Source organism: Nycticebus coucang, chromosome 6 (genome assembly GCF_027406575.1).
Source record: "Nycticebus coucang isolate mNycCou1 chromosome 6, mNycCou1.pri, whole genome shotgun sequence".
Lineage (NCBI taxonomy): Eukaryota > Metazoa > Chordata > Mammalia > Primates > Lorisidae > Nycticebus > Nycticebus coucang.
In genome coordinates this window covers 66,019,686-66,041,822 of record NC_069785.1, presented here as the reverse complement: position 1 = coordinate 66,041,822, position 22,137 = coordinate 66,019,686, and the positions used below count along the sequence as shown (strand labels likewise).

Genomic DNA, 22,137 nt, shown 5'->3' with positions numbered 1-22,137 from the left:
AAGAAATTCATTAAAATTTCAAAACTATAATGAGGCAAAATATAAAGCAATAGCAATCATGCATGTGTTTCATTAAAATTAAAGATCAGTTTATATGGAAATTTGCAAATGTGCTAAAGACTTTAAAGGGCATCTGTCAGAGTTTTGTGTGACTTACAGAAAGAACACCTCTGGAGAAACCACTATAGGAGCCCCTGACATGTTACGTAGCTGTACTCTTAGTGACTCTAAAGACTACAAAGAGAACATGAAGGGGTTTTTTTAATTTTTTTTTTTTTTTAAGAGACAGAGTCTCACTTTGTCACCTTTGGTGGAGTGCCGTGGCATCACAGCTCACAGCAACCTCCAGCTCTTGGGCTTAGGCAATTCTCCTGTCTCAGCCTCCCAAGTAGCTGGGACTGCAGGCACCCGCCACAATGCCTGAGTATGTTGTTGTTGTTGTTGTTGTTGTTGTTGCAGTTTGGCCGGCCCAAGTTCGAACCCGCCACCCTCGGTATTTGGGGCTGCTGTCCTACTCACTGAGCTACAGGTGCCGCCCACATGAAAGGGTTTTAAAGTAAAAGAACTACGAGTTCAGAATAAATTCCTGAGAAGCTCTAAGTTCTTTTCCTTGATATCTAGGTATGAGGAGCACAACAGTGAGGGTGGGAACATGGGTTGCATTCCTACTGGTTCTACTGGTCTCTAGCTCTGGGACCTTGTACAAACTACTGGATCTCTTTGTGATTCAGTTTAGGGCTGTTTGTGGTGGCTTGCTCTTATAAGCCCAGCTATCCAGGAGGCGAAGAGTTAGAGATCAGCCTGGGAAACATAGTGAGACCTCACCTCTAAAATAAAATTTAAAAAATTACTCGGTGTCTGGTGGCACCTGTAGCTCAGTGGGTAAGGACGCCGTGCACATACACCGAGCCTGCGGGTTCGAGCCTGGCCCAAGCCAGCTAAAACAACAATGACAATTGTAACAACAACAACAACAAATAGCTGGGTGTCGTGATGGGCCCCTGTAGTCCCAGCTACTTGGGAAGCTGAGGCAAGAGAATTGCTTAAGCCCAAGAGTTTGAAGTTGCTGTGATCTGTGACACCATGGCCCTCTGCCCAGGGCAACAGCTTGAGACTCTGTCTCAAAAAGGAAAAAAGAAAGGTTGGTGCCTATGGCTTAGTGGGTAGGGTGCTGGCCCCATAACCGAGGGTGGTGGTTCAAACCCGGCCCTGGCTAAACTGCAACAACAACAACAACAAAAAATTACCCTATGTCAAGAAATATAGTAATGTCTAAGGATATAAAATAAATGTCCACAAATCGTAGCCTTTGTATATGCCAATAATAGCCAAGTTGAGAAGCTAATCAAAGACACGGTGCCCTTCACAGTAGCTTCAAAGAAAATGAAATACCTAGGAATACACCTAACAAAAGAGGTGAAAGACCTCTACAAAGAGAATTATGAAACTGTAAAAAAAGAAAAAGTGGAAGACATTAACAAATGGAAGAGCATACCATGTTTGTAGCTGGGAAGAAGCAACATTGTTAAAATGTCTGTACTTCCAATAGCCAGGTGTTGTGGCAGGCACCTGTAGTCCCAGCTACTTGGGAGGCTGAGGCAAGAGAATCACCTAAGCCCAGAAACTGGAGGTTGCAGTGAGCTGTGTGACGCCACGGCACTCTACCGAGGGCAGTAAAGTGAAACTCTGTCTCTACAAAAAAAAGAAAAAATGTCTGTACTTCCCAAAGCAATCCTCATTAAAATACCAACATCATACTTTGAAGATTTGGGGGAAATAGTTCTTCATTTTATATTGAACCAGAAAAAAACCCATATAGCCAAGGCAATTTTTAGTAATAAAATCAAAGCCAGAGGCATCACCCTACCAGACTTTAGGCTATATTACAAGTCCATAGTGATCAAAACAGCATGGAATTGGCACAAAAATAGAAACATAGACATTTGGAACTGAATAGAAAATCATGAGATGAAACTAACATCTTATAGCCACCTAATCTTTGATAAACCAAACAAAAGCATACACTGGCAAAAAAAAAAAAAAAAAAGCCCTATTCAATAAATGGGGCTGGGATAACCACATATAAAAGACTGAAACTGGATCCATACCTCTCACCACTTACAAAAATTGATTCAAGATGGATAAAAGATTTAAATCTAAGGCATGAAATGATAAAAATCCTAGAAGAAAGTGCAGAAACAACTCTTGAAGATGTTGGCCTAGAGAAAGATTTTATGAAGAAGACTTCCGTGGCAATTGTAAACAACAAAAATAAATAAATGGAACTTAATTAAACTGAAAAGCTTCTGCACCACTAAAGGACCAACAACCAAAGCAAATAGACAACCTTCAGAATGAGAAAATATATTTGCATATTACAAATCTGACAAAAGCTTGATAACTAGGTTCTACAGAGAATTCAAATTAATCAACAAAAAAAAAAGTAAACAGTCCTGTCTATCACTGGGCAAGAGACATGAACAGAACCTTGTCTAAGGAAGACAGATGAATGGCTAACAAATGTGTGAAAAAATACTCATTGTCCCTAATCAGAGCAATGGGAATTAAAACCCTGAGATACCACCTAACCCCAGTAAGATTAGCCCACATCACAAAGTCCCAAAACTGCAGATGTGGAGAGAAGGGAACACTTTTATACTGTTGGTGGGACTGCAAACTAATACAGCCTCTTTGGAAAGAAGTATGGAGAATCCTCAAAGAACTCAAATTAGATCTCCCATTTGACCCTGTAATCCCACTACAGCTCCCCAAAAGAAAAAAATCTTTTTTTTTTTTTTTTAGAGACAGAGTCTCACTGTACCGTCCTCAGGTAGAGTGCCATGACTTCACACGGCTCACAGCAACCTCTAACTCTTTGGCTTACGCGATTCTCTTGCCTCAGCCTCCCGAGCAGCTGTGACTACAGGCGCCCACCACAACGCCCGGCTATTTTTTTGTTGCAGTTTGGCCAGGACCAGGTTTGAACCTGCCACCCTTGGTATATGGGGCCTGCGCCCTACCCACTGAGCTACAGGCGCTGCCCAAGAAAAAAATCATTTTATCATAAGGACATTTACACTAGATTGTTTATTGCAGCTCAATTTACAATCACCGAGATGTGGAAACAACCTAAATGCCCATCAACTCAGGAATGGATTAACAAATTATGGTATATGTACATGTATACCATGGAATACTGTTCAGCCATAAAAAAAATGGTGACTTCACATCTTTTGTAATATCCTGGATAGAATTGAAACACATTCTTCTTAGTAAAGTATCACAAGAATGGAAAAGCTATTACCCAGTGTACTCAATGCTAATATGAAGCTAGTAGATGATCTGATGCATAGGAGAAAAATTCATTTCAGTTCAAATTATGGGGAGAGGTAATGAGGGAGGAGGAGAGGGGAGGTAGGGTGGTGTGTTCCCACTGAATGGGCATGGTATGGGGTTATTTGGCACACCTTTTGAGTACAGGACATAACCACAAGAGGGACTCTACCTAACAAAATCAAATATTTTGACCTGGTTGCTTATATCCTCACATTAACCTGAAATTTAAAAAAAAAAAAAAAATTACCCTTCTGTGATAGTGGGTGCCTATAGTTCCAACTACTTGGGAGGCTGATTAGGAGAATCGCTTGAGTTCAGGAATTTGAGGATGCAGGGAGCTACGATAGTGCTATTGCACTCCAGCTCAGGTAACAGAGGAATACCTTGTCTCTAAATAATAAAAGACTTGGACCAACTAAGTCTACCCACAAAGAAAAAAGAAATCTACCTTATCCCTTATGCACAACCATGGGAAGTTGTTGCCTTGCAGAAAGTCTGACAATAAAAGATCTTAGCTAAAAAAAAAAAAATTTTTAAAACAAAATAAAACAAGTATTTGCCTTATAGATTAATAACCATATTTCCTATGTGAAAATAGACAATTAGATTATCCATGTAAAACATTTATAGGAGTGGCTGGAACATAGGCAAATGCCTATACTTGTTGCTATTATCTGCCTCATTTTCCTTGTCATCTTCATTATTTTATGACTGCTCTCAGATTTGCTAGGTTTGCACTAGATTGTTTATCGCCAAATTTTATTTAAACTAAATAAGTTTAATTTTAGCCAAATTTTATTTAAAACTACATAAGTTATTCTTATTTCTGTAGTACCATTTTGGTGTTTTTTAATTTTGAGGGTATTCAATAGCAACTGCAAGTGAAGAGGAGAGTTTTTAACATCCAGTGACTCCTTTGGGTTTCTGCTTTGTTCCAGGCTTTGTGGTGACCCAGCTGGTGACTTCCTGTGGTTCTGATGGGCACTCGATGGCCCTGACTGAAAGTGGTGAGGTTTTTAGTTGGGGAGATGGTGACTATGGTAAACTTGGCCACGGGAACAGCGACAGGCAGCGACGGCCCAGGCAGATCGAGGCCTTACAAGGAGAAGAAGTGGTACAGGTCAGGCAGGATATGAATGAGTTTGCCTTTGAATGAATATACTAGTTGTTGAAGAGCGATCTTGAATTTAGGCAACAGAAAATATAGTAAAAATATATTACACAATGATTACAAGAGAGTCAATGGTTTTAGATGTTCAAATTTTCTGTTGAGCTTATCAGAAGTTTAAATGGGCTTTGTGTTAGAATGGGATTTTTTTTTTCCTGAGCCAGCTTGGTGGGCCAGGCTAGGGTGCTGTGGGCCTTTGGAAGAAACCATGTGGAGTTTGGTTTTTGTTACAAAAGCTAAGTCCATATGCATTTTCTAGAAAATAGATTAGTGATCTAAAATAAAACTGTAAAATTGCATAGCACCTTAAGGTTTACAAAAATTTTCCCCATTAATTTTCTCCTTTAGTCTAGTAAGGTCATCTGTACACAGCTGAAGAGTAGTTATTAGTAATTCTAAGGTGTGCTGTTTGGTCTTCCTGAGGCTGTTGATATAAATCAGACCTGGGAACAGGAGAGTCACTTGGGGCAGGTAGAATACACTAGTCTTGAAGATCCTGAGTTTTCAGTGACGTTTATGTAAAAAAAAACTTTATTGCTAGCATTAATAACTAAAACATTTACCTTTTTTTAGTAAGCTCTGTTAAATTTTTTTTTTCTCCTTGGTTCTGTTTTAGATGTCTTGTGGCTTCAAGCATTCAGCAGTGGTAACTTCAGATGGCAAGCTGTTTACTTTTGGGAATGGTGACTATGGTCGTCTAGGTCTTGGAAACACCTCTAACAAAAAACTCCCGGAGAGAGTGACTGCACTGGAGGGATATCAGATTGGACAGGTATGGAGTAAGTGAATAAAATCTTCCAGCTAATTGTAGTTCCCTTTTCCTTTATGTGAAGACAGACACTCTACTTTCAAGAAGACCAGTATTGCCAATTGTGTTTAACCTGATGTACATTTTGTATGGTCCAATTAATAATTTGTTATTTGTTTCCTCTATATGAAATTTGTATTTTAAGTCTCTATGTTTGGTTATACAACAAACACACAAAATGCTTATTTCAGGATGTGAATATGTTTTAAAGGCCCTTTATAAAGTACTAATATTACTTGCTACAAAACCTTTAAACAGTACAGGTATTTGTGGTCCCTCTCCGTCTGGTAGCCTTGAGTTGGATGGCTGAACTACTGTTAAGCAGTAATTACCTCTGTCCTATATACATTAAGAGTATCTCTTAACAAGAAGATAAGATACTTTTGTCTTTTTCTGTATCGGTCCATAGATATTATCTAGTGTAAATGAGTATTTTTGAGTCATACGTACTTCCTCTCCTATATTTTATACTGTCTTGTTCTGAGTTAGCTACAGATATTTGAAAGATTTTACCTTAAAGAAAAAAGTTCTTTGTAGACATTAGGAATTATTTCTAATTGACATATTTTGGTTCACATTTGTAGTATGCTGTGAAGCCAATAAAAATCTTTAGAAAGATGGCCAAGTTTTTCACTGCAATGGAGAAAAAGGGTCCTAGAAACAGGGGTATGTGTTTTAAGTCTTGTGGTTTGTCTTACCATATACCTTGTTATTTCCCCAGGTGGCTTGTGGCTTAAACCACACATTGGCTGTGTCAGCAGATGGCACCATGGTCTGGGCTTTTGGAGATGGTGACTATGGAAAACTAGGCTTAGGAAATTCTACGGCAAAATCCTCACCTCAGGTCAGTGTATCTTTTAGAGTAACTTTTCAGACAACAAAAATGGTTTTCATTTATGTCAGTACTTACTTTAGTTGAAAATAATTTACCTTTAATATTTTTGGTAATTTATAATGAAGTTTAGAAGCTTCTGTTGCTCATGCTTGAATCCCCAGCATCCTAGGTCTTGATTTTAAATAAGCTGTTAATAACTAAATTGGATGTAAAAATAAGGATAGCAAGGATAAGCTGCTGGTTTCCCTAGAGGGGCTGAACACCAAATTTACCTCCAAACGCAGCAGAGAGGAATAGGTAGAAACTTATCTCCAGGGCATCTTATGGAGGTAAAACCATGAGTGATCCTTTGTAATCCTCTGCTTATAGCTGCTATTGTGGCTTATTATTACCATTGAATTATATAGGTATGCATCTCCTTTTAAAAAACAATTACAGGAAATATAAGTGCAGAAACAAATAATTAAAAGCTAGTTTTCAAATTAGAGAAGCTTTCTTGACTCTGCAGAAGACTTCCTATGCAATTCTTCCATGAGGATTTTCCTGACAGATTTTATCAGCAGCATGATTTACATATCTTCAATTTATAGTCAGCTTTAGATTAACCATTCTATGTTATCTGTGACATCTTGATGGCTAGACTAGTTAATATTCAGAGAAGTAGGAAAGCCTTCTCTGGGGAACATATAAAGCAGTTATTGTCACCTGTGAAAGTTAAAATAGTTTAACAGGGAGTAGGCCATGGCTTTAAATGGTGTTGCAGTGTTTTTTTCTTTTTTTAACAGGAGTTTCCCTTTGAAACTCTTGCCCAGAGAATGCTGCTCCTTCACATAGGGTTCTAGAAATATCCCCCGCCTCTGCACCTGTATACTCCCTCCCCTAAATTCAGCTAGTTTTTACAACAGTAGGAGAAAATAACTTTTCGGAGTGTGGATTTGGATGGAATAGGTAGGTGACTATTAGTTTTTTACTGAAAGATATTTCTTTATACGTGCCAATAGGCAAAAATTCAGGAGTGTTTTTATTTTCCTTTTTAAAATTTGTGCCTTATACTTTTATTTTGCAGAAAGTTGATATCCTTTGTGGAATTGGAATAAAAAAGGTTGCTTGTGGAACTCAGTTTTCTGTTGCTTTAACCAAAGATGGTCATGTGTATACTTTTGGTCAAGGTAAGGCATTTTTCAGATTACATTGCTTGTTTTGTGTATACATGCATTATGGAAACATTTACCTTCCAGTGGTACAGAAAACTAAATCAAGTCTTTTTTTGTTCTGGGTGGCAAGTAGCCACTCTAACCATTACTCACTAGCTATTTTTCTATTTTGCTTTTATGAACATTTTTGTAAGGACAACCTTCCCTTCCCATTAAGTCTCCTTATGTAGAGGAGACTTCACTCTTGATAGAAGAGTTCCTGCCAAGGTCCCTCCCTTCCTCCTTTCTACTGTCTCCGACACGCTGCCAAAAATACTACCTTGACCTCTAGAGCTCTTCTGTGTTCTTTCTAGAAATCAGGGCTACAGATCTTAGGAATTGGAGGAATTCATAGACATTCATGGTTTAAATCTTGAGTAGCCTCCTAACTCAAGCATTCACGGTGAGACTTATTGGCAATATAGTCACCTTTAGTGGAACTTCTTGGCTAGTTCAAGGGGCTGAGAGGTATGTGAGACAGGAGTGAGGAAGGGGAAGAAGTAAACCATGACTGAAGTTTCTAGTTGTGGAAGAACATTGACGTCAATAACTGAGGACATTTACTGTTTTGTGGGGAAGGGTGAAAGAGCTTAGTTTTAGTTATGTTGAATGGGGCCGACTATATCGAAATGTCCAGCAGGCCATTGAGAATTTGAATCTGGAATTCAAAAGAAAAATGGTTATGGAGATGTAGGTTTGGGACATTATAACTGCATAATGGTAGTAGTTAAACACTTATTAAAAGGATCTAAGAAACAGGCAGGGAGTATAGAGGACTCTAGGGAATGTGAGTAAAGAGAAGGTGAGCAGAGGAAGAGGGTTGGGGAAAGTTGGCTTTGTAAGAGTGGTAAGAGAGGTAGCTGGTGAGCAGAGTCTATGAGAGATAGGAGGGGCTGAGGCCACATTATCAAAAGGATACATGGTGTTCCCTTGGGCCTAAGAAAAGGCCCCTGCGGTTAGGCAACAACTTTTAAGAGTATGATTTCAGTGTAGCATTGAAAGTGAAGTTAGGCTGCAAAAGGTGAACCGGCCAAATGGTCCTAGAAGACATTGAGCCTCAGGCACTATCTAGCACATTGTAGAAGTTTGGCATAAGGGGAGAGGTTGGATGGAAGTTTGATTTGGTTTTCTTTCCGTTTGTGAATAAGGAGACTGTGACATTTTATAAAGAAACAGCTTTAAAATTTTTATTTATTCAAAATCTGGTGTACCCTGCCAGAATAGCAGCTTTTACCCCCAACGAATTACATATGCAATTGCTATTCTACCACAAAAGTTAAAGGATTGATTAGAAAATATAAAAAGACTGTAATATGCCATCCATAACATTTCCTCTTGCTGTTTTTTTCAGATCGCTTGATAGGCTTGCCAGAGGGGCGTGCTCGCAATCACAATCGACCACAGCAAATTCCTGTCCTGGCTGGAGTGGTCATTGAAGATATAGCAGTTGGAGCTGAACACACACTTGCTTTGGCATCAAATGGAGATGTGTATGCCTGGGGGAGCAATTCAGAAGGACAGGTAAGTATTTATCTTTCTGGCTGCTCTCATATTCTAAAAATCTGACAGTGTTCCTCATTTGGGAAAGGGATAAGCTAGGAAACTCACAATGTCTAACACTAAGCTCTAAGCACATCACTTTGCCACGGGACTGATTGTTTTGTGAGTCTAGTTATGTAGCTCTCTGTGTCTTAATTGTGGCCAAGGAAGTATTATACCATGATTTTTTTTAAAATCTGGCAATAAAAAAAATTCTGGCAATATAGCAGAGTAAATAAGATCAACTGAGGAATGTGTATGTGTGTGTCTACACACACTTTAAAAATTTTTATTTTAATTAAAAAAAATTTTTTTTGACTTGGTGCCTGTAGCTCAGTGAGTAGGGTGCCAAAAATACTAAAAAAATACTACTATTTTTTTTTTTTTGAGACAGACAAGAGTCTCACATTGCACCCTGGTTAAAGTGCTGTGGCTTCATAGCTCACAGCAACCTCAAACTCATAGGTTCCAGCAATCCTCTTGCCTCAGCCTCCTGAGTAGCTGGGATTACAGGCATCCAACACAATGCCCAGTTAATTTTTTTTATTTTTAGTAGAGACGGGATCTTGCTCTTGCTCAGGCTGGTCTCAAACTCCCAAGCTCAAGCAATCTACCTGCGTTGGCCTCCCAGCGTGCTAGGATTACAAGTATAAGCCACTATGCCTGGCACATAGTAAACAGCACTATGTATTTGCTGCTGTCATTGTCACTGTTATTACTGTAATACATAAGATTAGACCTTGGGAGCATTAGTTGATCTGGGAAGTTGTCACCCCCATTATTTAGAGGAGTCAGCTAAGCCTCTCAGAAGTTGAGAAAAGACTCAAAAGGTTCAGCCTCCTCTGTCCATGGAGGAAGGAGAGATCTTGGTTGGAGGTGTTTGAGATGTCTGCTATGACAGAGGCTTTCCCGCATCCAGAACCATCTCCCCTTCTTCTGTAAGCCCTCTCTGAGTCTGGCTTATCCTAGGCCAAGGGATCCTTAGTTTAATGATCTGGCATTATTCATAGTAGCTTCAGTTTGGCTGCCTGTAGTGTCCTTATCACTACATTAACAGAAGCCAGAGAGTTAATGTCAAAGAAACCTTGGGAATACTCTGGTGGTACCAAGACATGATTCTTCCTAATGACATTGGGGTGCTTAGCTGCTGAAACACTGGGCTATCCCAGTGAGACCCTAAGAACAGAGATCTGGAGATAACAGCGCCCTTCCATGTATGTTTTTATTTGCATTTATTGTTAGGCAGAAATCATTGTGTTTTAAGTAAATTCTCTGTAGATCATTCTGTTACTTTTTAACATTCCAAGAAGTCATTGCTTTTTCAGAAAAGGATGTGTTCAATCACCAAGACTCATCTGCTAGATTTGGAATGGCTTTGTTGCAACTTAGGTTTTGGGAGACAGTCTGAACTCTGAGGACTTTTATGATAAAGAAAATCAGAATTTATTTCATTATTGATGCTGATACTTGGTACAGATATTAACTTATTTATATCTGTTACCATCTCACTTTGACTTTCTCCCTTCCTCTTTCTAATTGAATCTCTGTGTATTTTTAATTTATTCCCAGTTGGGCCTAGGCCACACCAACCATGTTCGAGAACCAACCTTGGTAACAGTTCTACAAGGTAAAAACATTCGGCAGATCTCGGCTGGCCGCTGCCACAGTGCCGCATGGACAGCACCACCTGTGCCGCCAAGAGCACCAGGTGAGGAATGAAATATCCGTGCTCCTGCTGCTTCTCTTTTAGCAATACCCCACTGCACTGTCTGCTTGCCAGTTCCAAAGTACATCCAACATTATTTTGAAACCAATAAGCCTCCCACACAAAACCAAAGCATTCTTTGTGATACTAGCACTATAAGTTCATTAATAGCAGGCATTTCTGCTGCTGACTTCAGTATGAAGCAGACTCTCTCTGCACTCCCAAAGGAAGAAAACATATTATTTATGCAAGCAAAAATGTATAATTTTAGAGGAACGATTAAGCATTTTTATATATTAAAAAAATGACAGATTATAGCATTATAAGGCCCATTATTAGGAATAAAGATTTTTTTTTTGTTTGTTTGTTTTTGTTTTTTTTTGGCTGGGGCTGGGTTTAAACCCACCATCTCCGGCATATGGGGCCAGCCATTGAGCCACAGGCACCGCCAGGAATAAAGATTAAAAGTCCTGAGACCATATATCAAATTCTTCACCCTAGTTAACCATTTGAAACTTGATGTCTGTGCACTGGCTGACATTTTACTCTACATGTAGCAGGACTAGTGGGCTGTTTGTAGCTGCTTCTTATTTCTTTTACTTCTTATTTATTAAAAAATCCTTATAGACCTACAAAAAGATTTAAAGAAAAATATAATGCATAATTACATACTTAACACCCAACTGTGGACCCCTTCTGATAGGATACATCTTCCATTCCCCACAAATGTAAACTTTACCTTAATTATGGCATTTACCATTGTTACTTATTTCTTCATATTTGGGCTATTTCTTATTTAGGCTCTCAAGCCCTTTCTTTCTAACATCCTCTGGTTTCTAAGGCACTAGAATTTCTCTGAAGCAACCTTGTGTGTGAGAGCTCAGCATTTTCTTCCCCTTTTGCTAACTTCTCTAATTCTTAGCCACAAGTCTTTCGGGAAGACTCTCCATAGAGATTTTTTTTCTCTTAGATACACTAAGAAATCAAGGTGGGACTGCCAGGTAGATTCCGAACAAGCAAGAGATGATTTCTATTAACAGTTAACAGAATCAAGAGTGAGCAGTGCTACCTACTTACTGACAATTTCAGGTATTGAGTGGCTTCAGAGGAATTTCACATCTTCTTCAGGACAGAAGGCTATATAGAATATGGCAATTAAAGGTTCATACTCTGGGACCACATTGCTGGTGTTGAATCCCAGCTCCTCCATATATGATCTGAGTGACCTTGAGACTTAGTTTTTTTGTCTGTAAAATGAGAGTAATACTGTGAAAAAACTATAGAAGTATTTCTAAATACTTAGAAGTAAGTGAATCACGCACATAGGAAATACTCAGTAAATGTTAGCTAATATTAAGAGTGGTAGGAATTGGCTAGGCATGGTAGCTTACACCTATAATCCCAGCACTTTAGGAGGCTGAGGCAGAATCAATTGAGGTCAGGAATTCAAGACTAGCCTAGGCAACATAGTGGAACAAAAAACAAAAATTAACTGGGCAGGGTGGCAGGTACCTATAGTCCCAGCTACTTGGGAGGCTGAGGCAGGAGGCTTGCTTGAGCCCGGGAGTTTGAGGCTCTGGTGAGCCGTGATTATACCATAGCACTCCAGTCTAGGCAACAGAATGGCACCCTGTCTGCAAAACAACAAAACAAAAACCAGTAGTGGGAATAGAACTGTACATATCTTTATCTACGGGAAACTCACGTAGTTCATATCTTGTTTTTACTCTTTTATATGTTTTGTAGCAGAGTAGCCATGGATGTAGTCCCTGCAGTCTTTGCTTCTTACAGATCTATCATTGCAGCATAAAACCTTCATGAATCATGCATCCTTATCTTTCATTCTGTCACAGCTACTTTTTTCAGATCCCTAGTGAGTATGGGAGGTGGCTCTGCTAAGTTGCCCATTCACATTTTCCAGAACTGCCTATCTGGTCCTTGCCCACACTTTGCATTATCATGAAAATGACAATTATTAAATGTGAAAGGAAGAACTCAGCTTACTTTGTGTATGCATGTGAAGGAACTGCTTACGTCCTATTGTTAAATGGGAAACCAAAGGAGAAAAGACCAGGTTTCCATAATGATAAATAAGACATGTAAAAACCAACACAGATACGTCAAAAAAACTAAGATGAATTGATGGATAGAGGAATAGATACACATAGGAAAAAGCAAATATAGCAAAATATTAATTACATGATTTAGGGGGTGGGTATGGGTATCCATTGTATAATTGTGTGTTTACAGTTTTTCAAAATATGAAAAGTGAAAGCTGTACATTTATTTTCCTTCACAAGTGCTTATTTGCTTTCTGAGCAGGTGTGTCAGTTCCTCTGCAGCTGGGCCTGCCTGACGCAGTGCCCCCCCAGTACGGAGCACTGAGAGAGGTGAGCATCCACACCGTGCGGGCCAGGCTCCGGCTGCTTTACCACTTCTCCGACCTCATGTACTCGTCCTGGAGGCTACTGAACCTCAGCCCCAACAACCAGGTAACAGACCAGCTTAGTAAGCAGTGTCTGCGACATGCTCACCAGGCCCCAGGGCCTTTCTCATGGCCTTGGGGAGGTTCTTGCATGGCTAATACTTTCTTTACTCTTAGCACCCAAGAGAAGCAGAAAGACAACAGTTCTATTCCCATTTTATTGCTCTTTTAGGGACAGTCCAGATATTAGTCATCATGCTGCTGGACACAAAGTGATACTCCTTCTGTGTTTTGGTTTGTCCAGAATTTGAGGAAGTATAAATGGCTAAGCATGTTATGTATTTCTACAAAGTCTAATATCTGATTTTAAAATTTAAGCACACAAAGCCATTAGAACCATAGTCAAGGTTGTTATATAAATGAATCTGAGAAATTTAGGATACTTTCTTCTCTTCTTACAAATGAGTATTCTGGGGGGGAAAGTAGAGGAAATTTTTTATTTATGGGTATGTGTGTGTTTAATGTATAGGCATGCCTGCCAAAGTGTGTGTAAGTTTGTAAAACTGTTAATCAAAAATGCTTCCGGTACCCAGTCATGGAGCATGTGAGAGATCAGACAAATCACTGTGAGATCATCAACCAGGCAGAGAATACTAAGCAGCACTGAACAGTGTTTGCAAACTGTGATTTGTTGGAGAAATGTTTATGATATAAAGTTAAGTGAGAAAAACAGCTCAAAATTATATAAACAGTATGATCTCAACAATGTGAAAAAATGTATATGTACTCCCAGTAGAAAACTGGAAGGAGGTAAATCAAAGTGGTAATGGAGCTGTATCTGTAAGGTGGGATTATGGATCATTCTCTCTGCGTGCTTGTGTGTGTCCTTTTATTTTCTAAGGTTTTTAAAAATAGTAATTATTTTATGAGAAAAAAATATTTTTAAAAGTTATTAATAGTTACAGGGCGGCGCCTGTGGCTCGGTGAGTAGGGCGCCGGCCCCATATACTTAGGGTGGTGGGTTCAAACCCAGCCCTGGCCAAACTGCAACAAAAAAATAGCCGGGCATTGTGGTAGGCGCCTGTAGTCCCAGCTACTCAGGAGGCTCAGGCAAGAGAATTGGCTAAGCCCAAGAGCTAGAGGTTGTTGTGAGCTGTGTGATACCATGGCACTCTACTGAGGGTGGTAAAGTGAGACTCTGTCTCAACCAAAAAAAAAAGTTATAAAAGTTATTAATAGTTACAAATAACCAGGTGTATACTTTTTTAAAGTACATTTCAAAAAGAATATGTGTTTTTAAAATAAGAAGTGTTATTTCTTTTAAATAAGATTTAGATTAGATTATACCGTTTCTGATAACCTTACTTTCTGTTACAGAACAGCACATCACATTATAATGCTGGAACTTGGGGCATTGTACAGGGACAGCTTCGGCCTTTGTTAGCCCCAAGAGTCTACACTCTCCCAATGGTGCGCTCCATAGGAAAAACTATGGTTCAGGGTAAAAACTATGGACCTCAAATTACTGTAAAGAGGATATCAACCAGGTTAGCATACTTATGTATGTATGTATATTTCACTAACTAGCTGGGATTTGGGGGGATGAATGTTATTACTAACATTCGTCTCTATAAACCTTCACTTCCTCACTTACGAAGTATCATAGGTAGTGATAGTACTTAACCTGGGTAGTTACAATGAACCTAGCACAGTGTTTGACTGCTGTTAAGCTGGCCCATTCATTCACTGATGAGAAGATAGCAAGTGATCTTTGTGTTGATTTGGAAAAGTTGGTGAGAGTTATATTTCATTCCCTTTTTCTTCCTTTCTTTTGAAGAGGACGGAAGTGTAAGCCCATCTTTGTCCAAATAGCAAGACAGGTGGTTAAATTGAATGCATCAGACCTCCGTCTCCCTTCCCGGGCGTGGAAAGTTAAGCTGGTCGGAGAAGGGGCCGATGACGCTGGAGGAGTGTTTGATGACACCATCACAGAGATGTGCCAGGTATATTCATGCAGTGTCCCCTGCTGTGTCATCTAGTCAGATAGTGGCCATTTTGCTATTCCAGTGATCATTCTGTCGGGCACGTTTTTATAAATATAGCAAGGATGCGTTTGTAAGCCTCAAAGTCATGCTATTAGTGATATATAGGTGAATTAGAGTAGTGGTTTGTGAAATGCTTTGCTGTAAGTAAATGTCAGTGCTTAGCCGTCTACCAATGACTCACCATCTGTTGTCCTATAATATTGGCAGAAGAAACAACCACACATATGTACATTTATGTAACAGAAAAATCCAGGACACCCACCCATGTGCTTGATTTATTCTGGTGCTTTTAGAACAAAGTAAAACTGCCAGGCAGTTTTTAGAAAATTAGGTAAATTAGAAAAAGAAGTATTAAGAGGTTACACCAGTTCACATTTTGAGTTGATCATTGGCAGCTTTGCTTCCAGATCAGCTCTACTCCTCCCAGCTTTGCCTAGTATCAGGACTTTTCTGATAAATCCTGTGACTAAAATAATGCTTGGCTCATTTATTGAGTCTATTTGAAGTATCACTATACTCACTCACAGCTACCCCCAACTCTTTTTTTTTTTTTTTTCCCTGTTAGAATGGCTTTTATTAAAAAGTTCCAAAACAACAGATGGTGGTATGGATGTAGAGAAGGAAGACCACTTATACTTACACACTGTTGGCGGGACTACAAACCAGTACAACCCCTATGGAAAATAATATGAAGATTTTTCAAAGAACTAAAAGTAGACCTACCATTCAGTCCAGCAATCCCACTGTTGGGCATCTACCCAAAGGAAAAGAAGTTATTTCATCAAAAAGACACCTGCACTCGAACATTTATCACTGACTACCCCTAACTCTTATACTGACCTTCTCATTCATCTTGGTTTTCATACTGCAGGACATTTTTGATAAGGGGTTTTTCCTAATTTCATTTTAAATCAAAACCACAAAAATAAAGTATGGAGATGGCTGGTTATCAAATAGAATTATAAATTCCTCAAAACATTCCCTTTTCAGTATGGTCTTTAATGTAATTGATTCATTTCTTTAAGTATTTGGTTGTTATTTCTCAAAAAATGTTTTTCTTTTTTCCATAGGAACTTGAAACTGGTGTAGTTGACCTTCTTATACCCTCGCCAAATGCTACTGCAGAAGTGGGATACAATAGAGACAGGTATGGCAGTCAGCAAGTGTTTATTACAGGGGTCCTCAAACTTTTTAAACAGGGGGCCAGTTCACCGTCCCTCAGACCGTTGGAGGGCCAGAGCATAGTTTAAAAAAAAAAGAAACTATGAACAAATTCCTATGCACACTGCACATATCTTATTTTGAAGTAAAAAAACAAAACGGGAACAAATACAATCACATTGCCGCATGTGGCCTGCGGGCTGTAGTTTGAGGACCCCTGGATAATAATAGCTCACTTCTACCCATGTATTGAGTGTACCGGGTACTGTTCTAAGTACTTTATGGATTTTATCCTTTTGAATCTTCATTATGACCCTAAAGAATAGATACTATCATTATTCTCTTAGATGAGGAAATAGGCACTTTCATCAAGACTTGGCATTTATTACAAGACTAACTCAATGGTAATACAGACTTCGTCATGAAACCTGATTCATTTTGTTTTCTGAAGGCTCACATAGGCTCCCTTTAATGAATTTTTCTGCACAAAATTAAGTAAAAGGCTTTATTGCGCTATCAAATCACAGAACTTAGTATTTGCAATTACTTATTATCCTTAGGTATACAAAATTTTGAATTTTAGATCCTGCTTCATAGACTTATAAATAATTAATGAAATGATTTTAGTAAAATAACAGCATTCTGGAGCAGGGAGCTTAAGATCATTTGCTTGCTCTTTTATAATTTTGCTAAAAATAGTTCAAAATATGGTCCCTGTGCTGTCTAAAACAGTAGCCACAGTCCACGTGTGGCTGTTGAACACTCAGAATGTGGTTAAGAAAGCTAAAAGCCTGGATTTAAAAAAATTAATTAATTTAAATAGTCACATGTAGCTAAATGGCTATCATATTGAAGAGCACAGGCATAGACTAACGCTGTAGCTATAAATAAGTTGTGGGTAACTTATTTCTAATAGAAATGAGGAAAATTTTGTTTGAGGTATTTTCTTTAATTCTATAGGTTCCTTTTTAACCCCTCTGCCTGCCTCGATGAACACTTAATGCAATTTAAGTTTTTGGGAATTTTAATGGGGGTTGCCATTCGCACAAAGAAGCCTCTGGACCTCCACTTGGCTCCTCTGGTGTGGAAGCAGCTGTGCTGTGTCCCGCTTACCCTGGAGGACCTGGAGGAGGTGGATCTGCTCTACGTGCAGACTCTCAACAGTATTCTTCACATTGAAGACAGTGGGATTACCGAGGAGAGTTTCCATGAGGTAAATCCTGGCTGGTCCGTTTCTCCTGGTATTGGCTTCCTATATGTACAGACTACAGTTTTTCTATATAAAATTCAGACATGGTCTTTCACTTGCTGTCTGGATGATCCATACCATATGCATGTCTATGCACTGCTGCCCTTAGAAGCTCGACTTCAGCAATTTGAATAGCTGATAATAGATAGAGTTGACTTCAGCCCTCAGCTTCTGCTCCTTCCTCCTTAATTTGTTTTCTGCCGATTAGAGTAGAGAACCAAGTTGGAGCGGGAGGCCTGGGGTGACCAGAGTTCAACAGGCCTTATTTGAAGACAGAGAGATTCAGTCCCATTTTTAACTACAGCCAGATGAGTCAGCACATTCCTGCTGGTCAAGTAGCCCGGTGTCTTACCTATCTTGTTTGCTTGGTTATCTTCCCTAAAAATCTTGACTTTGTTCCTAAAGTGCCCTATTTGTATGTAACATTTTTTGTTATTTCTACTGTGTAATAAAAATCTTTTTTTCTTCTGTTCTTAGATGATTCCTCTTGATTCTTTTGTTGGCCAGAGTGCTGATGGCAAAATGGTTCCTATAATCCCAGGTGGAAATAGTATCCCACTCACATTTTCCAATAGGAAGGAATATGTGGAGAGGGCCATTGAGTATCGGCTTCACGAAATGGACCGACAGGTAAGATGAGAGCTGACTGGTTATTACCAGATTTGTCATATGTGTTGATTTAGCTGTATGTATAGCTCAGGTCCTATTTGGAGGCTTCTGAGCCCAAATCTTTGGGTCTTCTGTCTCCTTCATCAAGGCTTTAATCAGCTCTGAATTGGTTATTAGTTGGATTGAGGCCAAGCTCTTACCTTTGCATTTAGACCTTGTCTTCTCACTCCTCCTCAGTCCTATATGTACTTGTGTCTTACTGCTCCCCAACTTAGTGTCCCCACTCTACTTGGTTTAGTCAGGGGCCATATAAATGAACCCCCAAATGGCAGTCTTAGGATCCCACATGAGTCCGTCTTTCCCTCTCCTCCTGCAGTATGTCAAGCCCCGGCTAAAGAATGCGTCTCCTCCACATGCCAGCTTTTCTCCAGGTCACTAACCCATAGAGATCTTTTGCCTTACTTTGAAATTCCTCAAATTCTATCACATACTTTTAAGAATTAGGCCCCAGAGCTTGGGATTTGTTTCTTCAATTAGCTTGTAAGATGTTGATGTTGTTCTTTTTGTAATACAATCATTAAAAGCCATTTCAGTAATACTTTATTTGTAGAATATGTTGGGGTCTTCTTGAGAGGTTATAGAAGTTTAGTAGTTTTAAGTATATATATTCCATACCTTTCACTCCTGGTTCCTTCTTAGGAACCAGGCTTTGGGCCAACTCTAGGCAGAAAACTACATTCTAAGTTTTAGGGAAGGTGGGTCCTGACAGCGATGCTATGTACACACTTAGGGTTTGTCCCAATTTGTGAGTATTTTTAATCCTCAGAGAGTGAATAATTGACTAAAAATATTTTTAATCCTCAGAGAGTAAATATTGATCACCTCCTATACACAACCTATGGTACCAGACACTTTCACCTACAGTATTTCCTATAGTTACTTGGGAGGTGAGGATTACTGTCACCATTTCACAAAAGCAAGCACTGAGTGCCTGTGGCTGAGCCAGGATCCCAAACCAGGCTTAACTTTGGTGTCTAGACTCTCCCATTGGCCCTTTCTCTGTGGGCCAGATCGACGCTCCCATCTCCGTCAGCTTTGCTCTGCTTTGCCTTGACTTTGTTCCTTCTTCTTCATCTTTTAGAACTTAGTGTTCATCCCAAATCTGTCCTCAGTTGTCTCCCTGCCACCTCCAAGCAGCCAACCCCACACTTCAGCCTCATTTTTTCTAGACAGCTTTTGTTTTGTATTCTACTAGGCATGACAACTTCTTTTTTGTCAGACTTTGGCTGGGGTATTCCCTTTAGTATCGGTAAAGACTGCCCTCCCTGCCAATCCCTGATCCTTGGGGGAACATGGGCATAAATCTTGTTTTTTATTCACAAACATATTATATACTTAAGATATGTTTATATATCCCATATGATGTTATGGGCTATACATATAGCTGGTAAAAAAGGTTACTATGGTGAAACAAATGAACATATCCATCATCTCACGTAGTTACCCACTTCCCCAAGGTGTGGTTGGTCCCTTTTCAGAGTTTCAGATTTTTTTTTAATCGTAGATAGTTTTGAGTTGGCTTAGAGAGAAGAAGAATTTGTGACATAAATTTTGAACAGTGATGATTCTGTGTGGAGGGGACATGTTTTTAAACAGACTTTCAGGACAGTTCTGGCTGCTGCCCCCTTGGCATCCCACAGCTGGCCTGTGCTGAGAGAACAGAGCAGTATGATTACCTAGTCACGCGAACTTTCGCATAGTGGTGCATAAAATTCTCATTAGAGTAACATGAGAATAGCAGTATCAGCTTCATTTTTTAGATAGGAAAATTAAAGTAAAAGAGCTAATAAGTGGTGGAGCTGGGATTTAGAACCCAAGTCTCCTGACGAAATTCTTTGCCTTTTATACTGCCTTACTAAAGAAGGACTTCTCATTTTTACTTTCTTTGTACATTTAAATTTTTTTTATAATGAGCACAAATAATTGTTACAAAAATAGTATAACTGTTTTCAAAACAAAAATACAAATTATAAGAACAGTACATGGCTAGATGAATCCTCCAAAAGATTTTTGCCTTGCTGAGGAGATGAAGTGCCCACACAGTTTAAGCAGCATGTGGCCATGTGTGATTAGGAATGTAAGTGAATGGAGCTGGCGTTGGGGAGGAGCCCAGTGGGTTGGGGTTTTGTGGGGAAGGGAAAGCAAGCTCCTAAATTGGACTTGAACGGGACCAGAAGGAGTGTAAGAATCCTACAGGAGGAAGCACCTCTAACAAAGGTTCAGAGGTGGGGAGGGCTGGCTGAGGGAAAGCAGACTCCTCAACTGGACTTGAACTGAGACCAGGAGTGTGAGAATCTCACAGCAGGAAGAAGCACTAACAAGAGTTTAGAGGCGAGGAGGGGAAGCCATGTTCACCAGTGCTCAATGCCTGAAGGTCTGGGGAGCAGATGAGCAGGCAGTGGGAAGTGCCCAGCCTAACAGGGCCCACTGTGCGTGCCAGATTTATGCACACTTGTTGATTGAACAACCTTTCTTGGGAGCAGGTGGCTGCAGTCCGAGAAGGAATGTCCTGGATTGTTCCTGTGCCACTGCTATCCCTCCTCACAGCAAAACAGCTTGAGCAGATGGTGTGTGGGATGCCTGAGATCTCTGTAGAAGTCTTGAAGAAAGTGGTACGTTACCGTGAGGTAGATGAGCAGCACCAGCTGGTGCAGTGGTTCTGGCACACGCTGGAAGAGTTCTCCAATGAGGAGCGGGTGCTTTTTATGAGGTTTGTGTCAGGAAGATCTCGACTACCAGCGAACACTGCTGACATTTCTCAGAGATTTCAAATCATGAAGGTTGATAGGGTAAGTTATTTATTCTTTCTTCCTTGATGATGTCTGCCTTTACTGCTTGCATGTTGGGAAACCTGCCTCAGTAGACCTGCCAATTTATGCCTAATGCTTGGAATTTCCAGATTAAAGAAAAAATTTGTTCAGAAACATCACTTAGCTTTAATGAAGAAAGTCCTAAGTAAATGTAGAAAGCATACTTCAAGCAACAGCCTTCTCTAAATCTTCCAGCATCTTCTTGAATTAAAGCTGAACTTGGCAGAGGGATGATGATGTTGCTTGGGTCTCTTATATCCTCATGTAACTTGTACACTGGGGCATGGCCTTGTGGTTGTTTTCATGAATATATTAACTGTTACCTGGTGGATGTGCTCCAGAAGGAACCTGAAGACACAGGAAGCAGTGATAACATGCTCTGCACCTACTCGTGTGGTGTCATCATGGGGCAGGTGGTGCTGCTGCTCTGTGGCCTGATGAGAGGCCCCAGCTGTAGAGCCCCAGCCCAGCTGTCATTTACAGATAGCTTAGGAATAAAAAGTCTTAGAGTCCGAAAAGCACACTGCTGCCAGAGTCTTTCTTAAATGCCTATCTGGCCATGTCACTCTCCTCTTTTCAGGCACCCCCTGCATAGAGTCCAGGATAAACACCAGTGGCCCTAGCTACCTTAAACACCCCCTTGGGCTGGCCTCTGTCCCACTTCCTGGTATCATCTCTTGACACTTACCGTGTTCTGGCCATAATGGACTGCTTGCCTTTCTCCCCAACAGACCTTGCTGTTTTTAAACTTCTGTACCTTTTTGTGAGCTCTTCCCTCTGCTTTAGTCAATTTCTCCTTCATGCCCCTTTTCCTATATGCCTGGAAAGCCCTTATTCATTCTGTAAGCTCTGTGTCAACGTCATCTCCTCTAGGAAGCCTTCCTAGGTGCTTTTCTGTGCCCCCATTTTCCTAAAGGCAGACTTAGCCAGCCAGACCTCCTTCCAGGCATCTCCTGACTACATGGTGAACACCTTGAACATAGCACTTACTACATTAATTAGGAAATGTCTCTTTTCCCTCTGTCTCCACTCTTCCCAAGCCCCTTCTCCCACAGGGGATGAGCAGTACTTTGAGCAGGGCCCATGGTGTTTATTCAGAAAACAGGAAAGTCGGGCATCTTCACATAAAGGTCTTTCCCCTTAGTTTCAGTGTCTGCCTTCCTGGTCTTTTTCTAGAAAGTATACCTAGCGGTT

At 40.0% G+C, this 22,137-nt stretch overlaps 1 protein-coding gene across 1 annotated transcript in view; it reads left to right on the top strand.

Moving 5' to 3' along the window:
* Positions 1-22,137, top strand: part of HERC1 (HECT and RLD domain containing E3 ubiquitin protein ligase family member 1) — a 231,092-nt gene that overhangs the window by 206,359 nt on the left and 2,596 nt on the right. The window contains exons 65-77 of the mRNA XM_053596078.1: positions 4,275-4,456; positions 5,121-5,276; positions 6,034-6,156; positions 7,214-7,316; positions 8,692-8,861; positions 10,449-10,587; positions 12,907-13,076; positions 14,387-14,556; positions 14,847-15,012; positions 16,125-16,201; positions 17,176-17,428; positions 17,942-18,094; positions 20,617-20,922. Of these exons, the coding sequence (XP_053452053.1) occupies positions 4,275-4,456; positions 5,121-5,276; positions 6,034-6,156; positions 7,214-7,316; positions 8,692-8,861; positions 10,449-10,587; positions 12,907-13,076; positions 14,387-14,556; positions 14,847-15,012; positions 16,125-16,201; positions 17,176-17,428; positions 17,942-18,094; positions 20,617-20,922 (2,168 nt within the window). The remainder of the gene's footprint in view (positions 1-4,274; positions 4,457-5,120; positions 5,277-6,033; positions 6,157-7,213; positions 7,317-8,691; positions 8,862-10,448; positions 10,588-12,906; positions 13,077-14,386; positions 14,557-14,846; positions 15,013-16,124; positions 16,202-17,175; positions 17,429-17,941; positions 18,095-20,616; positions 20,923-22,137) is intronic.